Source organism: Ranitomeya imitator, chromosome 5, assembly GCF_032444005.1.
Source record: "Ranitomeya imitator isolate aRanImi1 chromosome 5, aRanImi1.pri, whole genome shotgun sequence".
Classification (NCBI taxonomy): Eukaryota; Metazoa; Chordata; class Amphibia; order Anura; family Dendrobatidae; genus Ranitomeya; species Ranitomeya imitator.
In genome coordinates, this window is record NC_091286.1 from 68764648 (window position 1) to 68777246 (window position 12599).

General features: G+C 40.1%; 1 protein-coding gene across 3 annotated transcripts in view; it reads left to right on the forward strand.

Moving 5' to 3' along the window:
- TASP1 (taspase 1) overlaps positions 1 to 12599 on the forward strand; it is a 215769-nt gene that overhangs the window by 52691 nt on the left and 150479 nt on the right. For all 3 annotated transcript variants that reach the window (XM_069768773.1, XM_069768772.1, XM_069768774.1), the window contains one exon: positions 2731 to 2815. In XM_069768773.1, coding sequence (XP_069624874.1) covers positions 2731 to 2815 — 85 coding nt within the window. The remainder of the gene's footprint in view (positions 1 to 2730; positions 2816 to 12599) is intronic.

The window sequence follows — 12599 nt, forward strand, 5'->3', positions numbered from 1 at the left end:
CTGTCAGAATCCATACTGATGAATTGCTAAGCAGAGCACCACATGAAGACCCCCCACAGGCCGCCCCGGAGCACGAGCATAGCATTAACTCAAAACTGGAAATATAGATTAAACAACAACCACAAGACGGATTTCATCAACCAGGTATCATTCTAGTCAGTATAACACCGCCGACCTGACACTGTAGGTTGCTGTGCACAATACTGCTGACCGATTCCCTTTTAATGAAATAACATACTGTAGATCTGAAAAAAACCTGATAGTTTAAATCTAAAAGGAAAAAAGTAAGCAACCTGTGCAAGAGATTTCAGACATCCCATTCACTTTGCTGGTACTATAAAATGCAGTTTTTGTCCCCCCTCTCCCCCCCCCAGCAAAAACACAGTGTATGAACAACCCCTTATTCATACAGTCTTGTAATATTCAGAGCACTGGAGGAATCCTTATCACATTTGTATTTGAAAATTAATAACTACTTCAAAAAGTGCTTTGTGCAGGATTCATTTACAATAAAATTGATGGCGATTTTTTTTTTTTCAATAGGTGTAATCTTCATCACACGTTTTGCGCACTTTATGAGCTTTGCTTAAACTTGATTTCACCCCGTGTTTTCCTGGTTGAACAAGTTCTATGTTTGAGTTTTCTGGAATCAGACAAAAGAGCAGAGTAATAAACCGTTCTGCTCCCCCAATGTGAACATTTCGATAAATCGAGTGGTTGCGCAGGTTCATAGAGGCTGGAAGAAATTTATATGATGTCAGTGAGAATAATCAGGAAATGAAAACATGGCTGAACCTTCTAATCCTTAATAAAATCCAATTTATTTAGTAGGCCCCATTTGAATTGGTTCACCTTTACTCTTTTCCTGAACTGCATTTCTGTTGGTAACTTGAAGAAAAATACACTTTCCACAGCTGATATATTAGATATTTAGTCATGAAATATTTTGTTTAGATACACAAATTTATTTAAACAGATTTTCCAAGAAAATGTGCCCATAGCCAGGAGTCTTAATAGCGTAGCATAACATGCCGGACGTATCACTTTATTCCCCCGCTGCTCCATCCTTGCTTTTCTGGTTCCCTTGCCTGTCTTCTTTTTACCTGGCAGACATCCTGTATAGTCCACACGACCACTGCAGCCCATCTCTGACCTCAGTGGTATAGTCACATTTGGTATATGGGTTGTCATCACTGAAGCTAGGTAAACGGATGACAATAGGACGACCATGCGGCCTAATAGCAACATGGGATTTAATCAAGGGATTTTTTTTTTAATTCTTATTATGATTATTGCTGGCTATGGCCGCATTCTTTTTCATATAAACAAAATAAACAAAAGTTGGCCTAGCTAATAATGGCACTTCCACTGAACACATAAAGAAGAAGTTAATGCGAAAGCCAGGTTATGTATTACTTAGTACTTTCTCTCTCCTCTTTGTAACTATTTAAAGGGAATCTGACACCCCAAAATTTGCCTATAAGCTAAGGCCACCACCATCAGGGGCTTATCTACAGCATTCTGTAATGCTGTAGATAAGACCCCGATGTAACCTGCAAGATAAGAAAAATAGGTTATATTATACTCACCCAGGGGTGGTCCCAGTTCGAGTTCGATGGACGTCGCAGTCCGGGTCAGGCACATCCCATCTTCATACGATGACGTCCTTTTCTTTTCTTCCTGCCTCGGATCCTGCGCAGGCGTATTGATTTGCCCTGTTGAGGGCAGAGCAAAGTACTGCAGTGCGCAGGCGCTGGGCCTCTCTGACCTTTCCCAGCGCCTGCGCACTGCAGTACTTTGCTCTGCCCTCCACAGGGCAGACAAAGTACGGAGCCCCAGCAGAAAGAAAAGAGGACGTCATCATATGAAGATGGGAGGGACCGGACCGAGACCGCCCCTGGGTGAGTATAATTTAACCTGTTTTTCTTATCTTGCATAAGCTTTTGTATGAGGAGCGTTCTTTTTAGTTCTTTGGCTCTCTTACTACTATGTGATTGGAAACTATCAGCCACTTGGTTGTCACTTCCCTACACCATTAGACCTTTACAAAATTTTATTATTTGATGAATAGACTATCACTAATGTCTTACTGACCCTCCTTTAATATTATTATTATTTATATAGCACCATTAATTCCATGGTGCTGTACATTAGAAAGGGACACATCAAAATACAAATATAACTTACATTAATCAAAACTAACAATGACAGACTGGTACGGAGGGAAGAGGACCCTGCCCTTGCGGGCTTACATTCTACATATATCGTTTATTCACTTCATTTATTACTATAAAAGGTCTAATGATATAGGGAGTTATTAATCATTTGAAAATCCTGCATTTATGTGTTTACGTCGAACTTTACAAGCACCAACCACATGAACATTTGTTTTCAAAAATGGATTTTATCAATGTTGATTTTTCCTTTATTACTTAGCAATGAGAGACCAATTTATCTAAAAGGAAAATAATAGTGTAAATATACTGGCAATAATATTCCTGTGTTTGCAGATCCATTCGGTGTTTACCCACTGGGAAAAAAAAAATATTTTTAAAAACTGTATGTTCTATAGTGTTTAATAAAGATTCTTGTGATTTTTTAACTTGGCATCTGCTTCCTATGCATTTATATGTATAGTATTATTTTTCATATGTTGGAAAACACCTTTAAAAATGATTAAGTTTGCAGTTTCTAATATTTTGATGTATGTTTCTTTTTCCTTATTTTTAGGAATAAAAAATCCAGTTCTGGCTGCTAACAAGTTACTGTTTGAAGGACAAAAGGGAAAACTCTCTGCTGGCAGAATCCCACCTTGGTAATTATATTGTCTCTTCTATAGAGTTTTATAAGGATAAATATCCATCTTCGCTCCCTTTTTATTTTTGGAAAGGTACCTAAACATGGTTACGCATATGCTCGTTTTCACTTGCATAACCCAGTATGGCTGATTCCGAGCTGCCCATTGTCTTTAAACGTCTGGGCGGTCCTACTCCCGCTTTGCAATGACGTTCTAAAATGATTGTGCAGCTGTGGGAGAGGGGATCCGAGATGTCCGAGAAAGCCGGAGTGCCTGTGGGGAGGGTACGGACTAATTATTGTCTGTGCCTTATCGATCGCTGTATACACAGATAAAGAGAAGAGCTTTGTCTGTAGTAATCGGAGGTGCTGACAAGCCTTCCTCCTCCATACGCAGCAGTCACAGATCACTGTGTATAGTGATATATTTGTCACAGAATGACAAATATGACATGACAGAATATGACATAAAAATGAAGCCAAGTAAATATCACCAAAAAAAAGGCAAAAATTGTTTGTTTATCTGAATGAGAAAACATTTTCCATCTCTTTTAAACCGCGTGTGCAAAACAATCTGAAAATGTGCATTGTCAAAAATGGGGGTAAATGGTCTGGTTTTGAACCTATTAAGAACCTGACGAAAAATTGTGTGAATAATATTTGCAGCGTTTACTTTTTTAAAGTTTTTTTGCATTGTAAGGGGTGTGCAACCGCAAAACCTGCTAATATTGATGAATTTCGCCGACACCAATGGAGATGTTGATTGGGCATGTCTGATTGCTTTGTTCTCCCTCAGAAAAGTCACGAGCAGAGATGTCTATTGGCAGCTTTCTCATAGAAAAACCGGCGTTCTCCTGTGTATGGGAGAGACGACTGAGTTAGCTGTCGGCTAAACGATCAGCCAAAGCACTGTTTGGCCAGCTTGAGACAGTAATGGGCTTATCTTTAGATCTACAGTGCCTTGCGAAAGTATTCGGCCCCCTGGAACTTTTCAACCTTTTCTAACATATCATGCTTCAAACATAAAGATACCAAATGTAAATTTTTGGTGAAGACTCAACAAGAAGTGGAACACAATTGTGAAGTTGAACGAAATGTATTTGTTATTTTAAATTTTTGTAGAAATTCAAAAACTGAAAAGTGGGGCGTGCAATATTATTCGGCCCCTTTAGCTTAATACTTTGTTGCACCACCTTTTGCTGCGATTACAGCTGCAAGTCACTTGGGGTATGTATCTATCAGTTTTGTACATTGAGAGACTGAAATTCTTGCCCATTCTTCCTTGGCAAACAGCTCGAGCTCAGAGAGGTTTGATGGAGATCGTTTGTGAACAGCAGTTTTCAGCTCTTTCCACAGATTCTCGATTGGATTGAGGTCTGGACTTTGTTTGGCCATTCTAACACCCGGATACGTTTATTTGTGAACCATTCCATTGTAGATTTTGCTTTGTTTGGGATCATTGTCTTGTTGGAAGACAAATCTCCGTCCCAGTCTCAGATCTTTTGCAGACTCGAACAGGTTTTCTTCAAGAATGGTCCTGCATTTGGCTCCATCTATCTTCCCATCAAATTTATCCATCTTCCCTGTCCCTGCTGAAGAAAAGCAGGCCCAAACCATGATGCTGCCACCACCATGTTTGACAGTGGGGATAGTGTGTTCAGGGTGATAAGCTGTGTTGCCTTTACGCCAAACATATTGTTTGGCACTGTTGCCAAAAAGTAAGATGTTGGTTTCATCTGACCGGAGCACCTTCCACATGTTTGGTGTATCTCCCATGTGGCTTGTTGCATACTTTAAATGACACTTTTTAAGGATATCTTTGAGAAATGTTTTCTTCTTGCCACTTTTCCATAAAGGCCAGATTTGTGCGGTGCACGACTGATTGTTGTCCTATGGACAGACTGTCCCACCTCAGCTGTAGATCTCTGCAGTTCATCCAGAGTGATCATGGGCCTCTTGGCTGCATCTCTGATCAGTCTTCTCCTTGTCTGAGATGAAAGTTTAGAGGGACGGCCGGGTCTTGGTAGATTTGCAGTGGTATGATACTCCTTCCATTTCAATATGATGGCTTGCACAGTGCTCCTTGGGATGTTTAAAGTTTTGGAAATCATTTTGTATCCAAATCCGGCTTTAAACTTCGCCACAACAGTATCACGGACCTTCCTGTTGTGTTCCTTGGTCTTTATGATGCTCTCTGTGCTTCAAACAGAACCCTGAGACTATCACAGAGCAGGTGCATTTATATGGAGACTTGATTACACACAGATGGATTATATTTATAATCACTAGGCATTTAGGACAACATTGGATCATTCAGAGACCCACAATGAACTTCTGGAGTGAGTTTGCTGCACTGAAAGTAATGGGGCCGAATAATATTGCACGCCCCACTTCTCAGTTTTTTAATTTCCACAAAAATTTAAAATAACCAATAAATTTCGTTCAACTTCACAATTGTGTTCCGCACCAAAAATTTACATTTGGTATCTTTATGTTTTAAGCATGATATGTGGGAAAAGGTTGAAAGTTCCAGGGGGCTGAATATTTCCGCAAAGCACTGCACTTCTACTATACAAACCTTTTTGTCTTTGCGCGTATTCTGATACTGCAGTCATACTAAATTCCAGTCGTTCCATAGCACTAGGGGCCTATTCACACAGTAATGTTACTCGTAGACCTACATAATTTGTTAGAAATATTTACAAGTTACAATAATTTTTCTTTCACAAAACCTTGTCTGTTCCATTAAACCTCATCCCCATGTACTATTCTCCTCCATTCATGTACATGTGACTCGACCTTTCAATTTTCAAGGCTGTTATTAACATATTGTGCCCAGAAACTATGCTTTCATCTGAATGCAAATGGATTTCACTGTGTAGGATCTGACTACGCAGGGTTTGTTTGTAGTCTGTTACCATAGAGACGCAGACCTGCTTAAAAAGCGTACTGAAAGCAAGCCCTTTTTAATTAGAATTTTTAAAACTGTAAAATTAGCAAAGAAGTATTGTCCATGAAGGACAATTTATGTTTCTCTTTTATATTTACAAGTGAAGATATTTATGTAATTTTTTTATTTTAGTTACACATTTTTTTTTGTCCGCATTTATTGTTTCAATGTATTTCTCCTAACATTTGTAAAGCCAACAAACTACAAGTTGTTATATTCTTCCACTTTGTAGAAGCGGCAGATGTGTGATCTGTTTCCTTCATCCTGGGAACATTTTGTCCCCTGATTTGAGTAGTATTAATTGCCCAGTCTTGCAATTTAAATGGATATTTTTGACATCACTAATTTAATTTGTCTGTCCTGCTTTAGGCAACAGGAGGTTGAAAATCCAACTTGAAAACGAATAAGACTATTTGAGCAAAGATCCTGTGCGCTGTTTTTTTAACAGCATTTGGCATGCACTTAGGATTTTTCCTTTTGTAGTGGTGAACAGGGATTTCTTCAAACAGATGACTGTAGTGTTTAGGGATTGCATGCACTGACATTGAAGATATTAGCCAATTAATCCTCTTGTGAACAGACCGCATTTCTTTCTGGAAATGTAAGTTTACTCCTAAATTAAACTGTTTTTATCAGAGTTTTTTTTTTTCTGTTGCCTATTACCAACACGACTTTACCAAAAATAATTTAACATTACAATACCTTTTCGCTTTGATCAAGGCTGCAGTCAAAAGACAAAGTATTGGAAAGCGCATGATATCATTCTGATGCTTCTGATCTGTTGCCCAATTCCAAACAACTGCCAGAATAAAAAACATAAGCAGAGAATTTCTTCGCAATCAGCAGAACGTTCTGAGAAACCCTTTACAATTGGGTACAAGTTAGAGTATTGCGTTAATCTTTCCTACGTACATAAAACTATCAGCGCGTTCTCTCTTGAGTCAGCCAGTGAAAACACAAGGCTGCTTGATATTTTATATTTTTACAATGGAACCAAAACGCTGATTGTTCAAAAATAATAAGAACAAAATGTGAATCGTTCCATGAACATGTTCCTGCCGCTCTTGGTTTATTAATAATGGCTTATTTAATTACAGGCTTGTTAGACTATATTTTCCATATTTTATTTTAGAATAGTTGCATTTTTGTTAATATATGCAACCAGTGTCGTTGGGGGATTTCCTGTTGTGGCTAGACGATCAGTATAATAAAATGGCAGCAGTGCTAGGACATTAGAATGCCATTTTGTCATGTTGCTCAACATCTCCAGGAGATTATAATGATATGCCATTTTGTCTATGGTCACAGCGATTGGACCCATGTCATTCAGACAAGTGTCACATTTACAGAAAATTCTGCAGGGTTTCTGCATCTCTTGGCAGCAAAAACGCGCGTTTTGGTTGCGTTTTTTGCTGCGTTTTTTACATCAATGAATGCTTTTTGAGTTAGATAAAAATATTTAAAAAAAATGTTTTGTGATGTTATTTCTTGGTTCAACACCTTCTTTTTTCATTCTGATGCAGTGGCATCAGAGTAATGGGATTAGGGCTTGGTGTCAGCAGCTGTCACTGACACCAAGCCCTAGGTTTAGTAATGAAAAGGTGTCAGCTATGCACCCTGATTACTAATCCGGAAGGTAAAGAGATAAATAAACACACATTGTCACCAGCCTATACATACAAACTCTTTGCAGATGTTGTCCTTGGTGGGGTTTGAACCCAGGACCCCAGCGCTGCAAGGCTGCTGTGCTATCCACTGCGCCACCGTGCCGCCCAAAAAAGTTGATGTAGGGTTCCCCTATAAAATCTAACCAGCAAAGGCTAGGTAGACAGCTGCGGGCTAATATTAATAGCCTAGGAAGGGGCCATGGTTATTGGTCCCCTCCCAGACTAAAAACATCAGCTCACAGCCGCCCCAGAAATGGCGTATCAAAAAAATGTTCCAACTCTAGCACTTAGCTTCACTCCTCCCAGTTGCACTGGTGCTGTGGCAAGTGGGATGATAGTTTGGGGTGTTGGTGTCACCTTTGTATTGTCAGGTGACATTAAGCCCAGAGGTTATTAATTAAGAGATGTCTATAAGACCCCCCTATTGCTTAAACACATAGTGATTTAAAAATGCACAAAGCTAGAATAAAGTCCTCTATTTGAAATAATGACATGCCTTTATTGAATCTAAATTAAACAGTACTGATCTCATCGCCCAATCCACTGAAGCCATGGTCTTCTGTTACGAAAGTAAAAAAATAAAAAACAATATTCCTCACCTGTGTGCAGAGAAGATAATAATCCATAATGTCGCAGGATGATCCTGAAAACTATGAAAGCAATCACTGATCTCTAAAGCCGGTTACATACTGACACAGGAAGTAATCGCTCCTGCACTGTATAGCGCTGAGCTGTGGTGAGAAAATTCACAGGAGTTCACCAGCTGATGAGCCCCGGTTATCTCACTTATGGCACCATTGCTGTGTGGGAAAGTTCTCAATCAGCGATGGTGCCATAAGGTAGATCACCTGAGTTAATCAGCTGATGAATTCGTGTGCCCTGTCTCACGGCAGCTCAGTGCTAAACACTGCGTGAGCGATGAGGCTCCTTTCATTGTGTAGCCAGCGGGTAGTTAGAGCAGTCACATCTCCCGATGTGACTATTCTATAAGTAAGGTCACCAGGGGACACTCTGCATTCATGGACTACGGTGGACAGGAGAGTATATGGTTGTTTATTATTTTTGATTTTTTACAATGGACATGGGCATTGGGGATTGGGCGTCTAAGGTGAGTATATGTTTTTGTTTTGTTTTTTTAGTAGAAGATAAGGGCATTGGGGATTTGGTGTTAGGTGATTATAATGTGTTTATTTTTATTTCAGTTTGTATTTAATTATTTTAAATGTTTTATTTTTTTTTTCATTTTTCTTACTTCTCCCATCAACGACGCCTGCTATTGCTTATCAGTGACTGCAGATGTAGCCTGAGTAGTAGTCTCTCATCAGCCGACATCTGCTTACCTGCAGTAAGCTTTTTACCACGCGTCACAGTATTTCTGCGGCTTCACGCTGAAGTCTGATGACAGCATCGGAAACGCTATATGAAGTCCGTAAAAGCAAATCCCCAAACTTTTTTATACCTGTGTTTTTGCTGAATTCAATTGAAGTCAATGGGTGAAAAACACCCAATGAAGTGATACATTGCATATGTGGAATTAGGGTCTTTGTCCATGCATCATACTGCTGTTGGCATACGGAGCAAAAACCTGCTGACAGTCCCTTCAATAAAATAATCATTTAAAGTGATATTCAGGCAAAAAGTAGAAAATGCAGTTTGTATACTTTTTTTTAATAAAGGAAAGGTACCCACCGAGTCCCAGTTACCGTACATGGTTTTGGAGATCAGTGGGTTGTCTTAACCGTGGCAGCACAATTCTGGTGGCTGTTGTCTGAGGTCCTGGGCATTGGTTGTCATGAGCTGTCTGGGACCTTGTACAGAAGATTACTCTTTGGACACACTTGCCGAAATGCCCTTTGTACTGCAAAAGGATTTCTGTATAAAAATTAGAAAATTCAATTTTGGCACAGATTTTGCCATGTTAAAAAAAAAAAAAACCTAGAGCAGGGGGTGCACAACCTATTGTGGTTTGAGTGCCACACAACCAAGAAAACTTGTATTTCCTTTTTAGACTTTTATTGGCATAGTAAACGTATGTACCATAAATGCAGGTTTCTCTTTAAAGAAATGCGAGGTCAGATTTGGACGTACCATTGGTGCACAGGGACCCAATAGTTAAAGGGGCCCATTTCCACCACCAAAGCAGGTGAAATTTTGCATTATGATTAGAGCTATTGTAATGTAAAGGGCCCTTATAGTGTTTTTTCACAGGGTCCCTTTTTTGGCTTGTGGCGGGGTCCACCTTCTTCCTTCAGTCTAAACTCCTGAGAGCAGGTGATCGCATCCATATGGCCCTCTGCATTGTAGATCATGGTTTGTGCGGTAACGGCCTAGTCAACACATCCACTATTGGAGAGCTACATGCATTTATGGTCAACTCTACTCCTTTTCTAGAGTACGAAATGGGCTCCTGATGTCTGTGGTAATCAGTGATGGTTACATCATGTGTTCGCCAATGAGCTATGAGCCACCCATCTCTTGGTAGGCACACAGGAAAGCAATTCTGCATCCAGATGGTTGGGTGCCGCACCATCTTGAGCCAGAAACTAGAATTAAAACTAATGTTTTCTCTAATCTGGTATACAACTTTCTGTAAGAAGAGTGCACATGGGTTTTCTTAGCAGCTGGAAATATTCTATTTCCGAACAGTGCCGCATATACAAACAACTGCTTCTTTCTCGAAAGTGCCCTCAACTGTGCCTCTGTCTCCAATAGGAATAGTTCAGGAGTAAGGATAGATCATTAGTAAATAACATTCAGAAACCGTGTGTCAGCACGTTTTGTGTCTGAAGAGACCAGAGCCTTTCCAAAAACATTGGCTTTATATTTCATCACTACACGGTTACGCCAGGAGGAGCAGTGTGCCAGCGTTGGATTACTGTGCCAGTACAATGACTGACCTGTGCTTTCAGCAGTCACCGAGCCCCTATGTCCTGGATCGCTGCATATTTTACAGATAATACATATTTTTTTACCAGACGACCTCAGCTTTTTGCTATGCTCAGTAACATTTAGAACTGTGGGATGTTCGACGCTCACAGGGTAAACTTCAGTAAATGCTTGGCTGTGCAATGTAGCCCAAAATCATAAATCTTTTAGCTCAATAATTCAAAATGGGTTTTTAGAGGATTAAAGCACAAGACATGCGATAGGGTTGAAATAAACTAAAGTACAGATATTTCATGATTGTTTTTGTTCTATTTATTTTATTAGCATAGAGGTTAAAATGTGTATAAAACTTTCTTAAAATGGGTTTTGATTTCAATGTAGGAAATCTAAATGAGTTTTTAGAGATTATATAAGAACTACCAATGGGGGCAAGAACCATTGTGAGATTTTAGAGTATATGGAGATCTGTCTTTGTTACTGGAGAAAAGCATACAGATACACAAGGTTAGATAGCATTCATAGTGCAGGGTGATTCACTCGCTACTTTACCCTGGAAAAATTGCTTTAACTTGTAAAAGAGACTGACGACCGAACTGAAATTTGGACTGTATATTCTTTAGTTCATGAGCAGTGAATGAGCAATTATCCTCGGCGATGAGAAACATTCTGCCGCCGAGTAGTCTCGCCCACTTGTCGCCCTGCCGATCGTATCCACTATGAGATTGACTTGCTGCTCGCCTTTCTGCGCATCGGCAGTTTGTGTGGTGCTTGCGTTTCACTACTGCTGAATTCCGTCTTAATTTGTTCCGAATGTACAGATACATTTTGGAGGAGCGAGTTTTCATTGTGAATACTTATTGGAAAACTTAGTCCTTAAGGATGTGCCAAAGCCTTCTTTGATAACAGAGTTATTTCTAAGGGACCATGGCTACCAAGGTCGCCTGATTTAGCACCTCCGGATTTTTTTTCCTTTGGGACCATTTGAAAGGTCCAGTGTACAGTAAAACAAGCCACAAGCCTTACAGGAACATACCGTGAGAAATTCAGGCTACGACTCAAGACTTCCTGCAGAATGCATTCAGCAATATGGACTGGTGCTTGCATACGAACAGTGGACATTTTCAACATCTGCTTTAAAACATCACTTTCTCATGAACCAAGGTACGTCCAGTTCAAATGTAATTACGATAGTTGGTCTTTTAGAAGTTAAAATAATTTTTCCTGGTAAAGTAGCGAGTAACAAGTAACAATTTTTCGCCCTGTATATGTGGTTCGGCCAACAGCTGCTGTATCTCTCTTGACTTCGCCATATGCATGAACATTCAGCTTCATCTGAAGTTAATGTGTTTTCAATGGGGTGAGTGGAGAAAGCTGCTGCCAGATACCTCTGCTAGCACCTCATTGCCCCTTAGAGGAAAAGAATCAGGTGTCTAAATTTTATACTGCCCAATCCTTCTCTTGGCAAACATCACCTGTTGGGAGAGTCAGAAGGCCCCTATTCACATCAGATGGTCTACAAGTTCCGCTAAAATAAGCAGGTTCGACAGCTTCCAAACAAGGAGAAATGGAACTACTAACAAAGGAGAAGAAATACGATGTCATTGGAATCACTGAAACTTGGTGGAACGATACACATGAGTGGAATACAAGGCTAGAAGGATACAACTTATTTGCAAGAAACAGACTTGATAAACAAGGAGGTGGTGTTGCATTGTATGTTAGAAAAGCGTATATCTGCACAGAGATTTAAGTTTCAGAGACTGGGAGTTCTGTGGAAACTGTTTGGGTAAGAATACAAGGAAAGAACAACGGAAAGTGTTGTGAATTCTGTGGCCAAGCTCCCTCCTGTGGTCGTGAGTGGTACTGCGGCTGGTTCTGTCTATAAGCTTCCTTTGGTGGATGAGAGTGGTACTGCGGCTTCTGAGTTTCCTTCCTCAGGTGATGAGGTTAAGTCGTTAGGTGCTGCTCTATTTAACTCCACCTGGTGCTTTGATCCTGGCCTCCAGTCAATGTTCTAGTATTGGTCTTGCTTCCTCCTGGATCGTTCCTGTGGCCTGTCTATCCTGCATAGCTAAGTTCTGCTTATGTTATTTTTGTTTGCTATATTTTCTGTCCAGCTTGCTATATTGGTTTTTCTTGCTTGCTGGAAGCTCTGAGACGCAGAGGGAGCACCTCCGTACCGTTAGTCGGTGCGGAGGGTCTTTTTGCCCCTCTGCGTGGTTGTTTGTAGGTTTTTGTGTTGACCGCAAAGCTATCTTTCCTATCCTCGGTCTATTCAGTAAGTCGGGCCTCACTTTGCT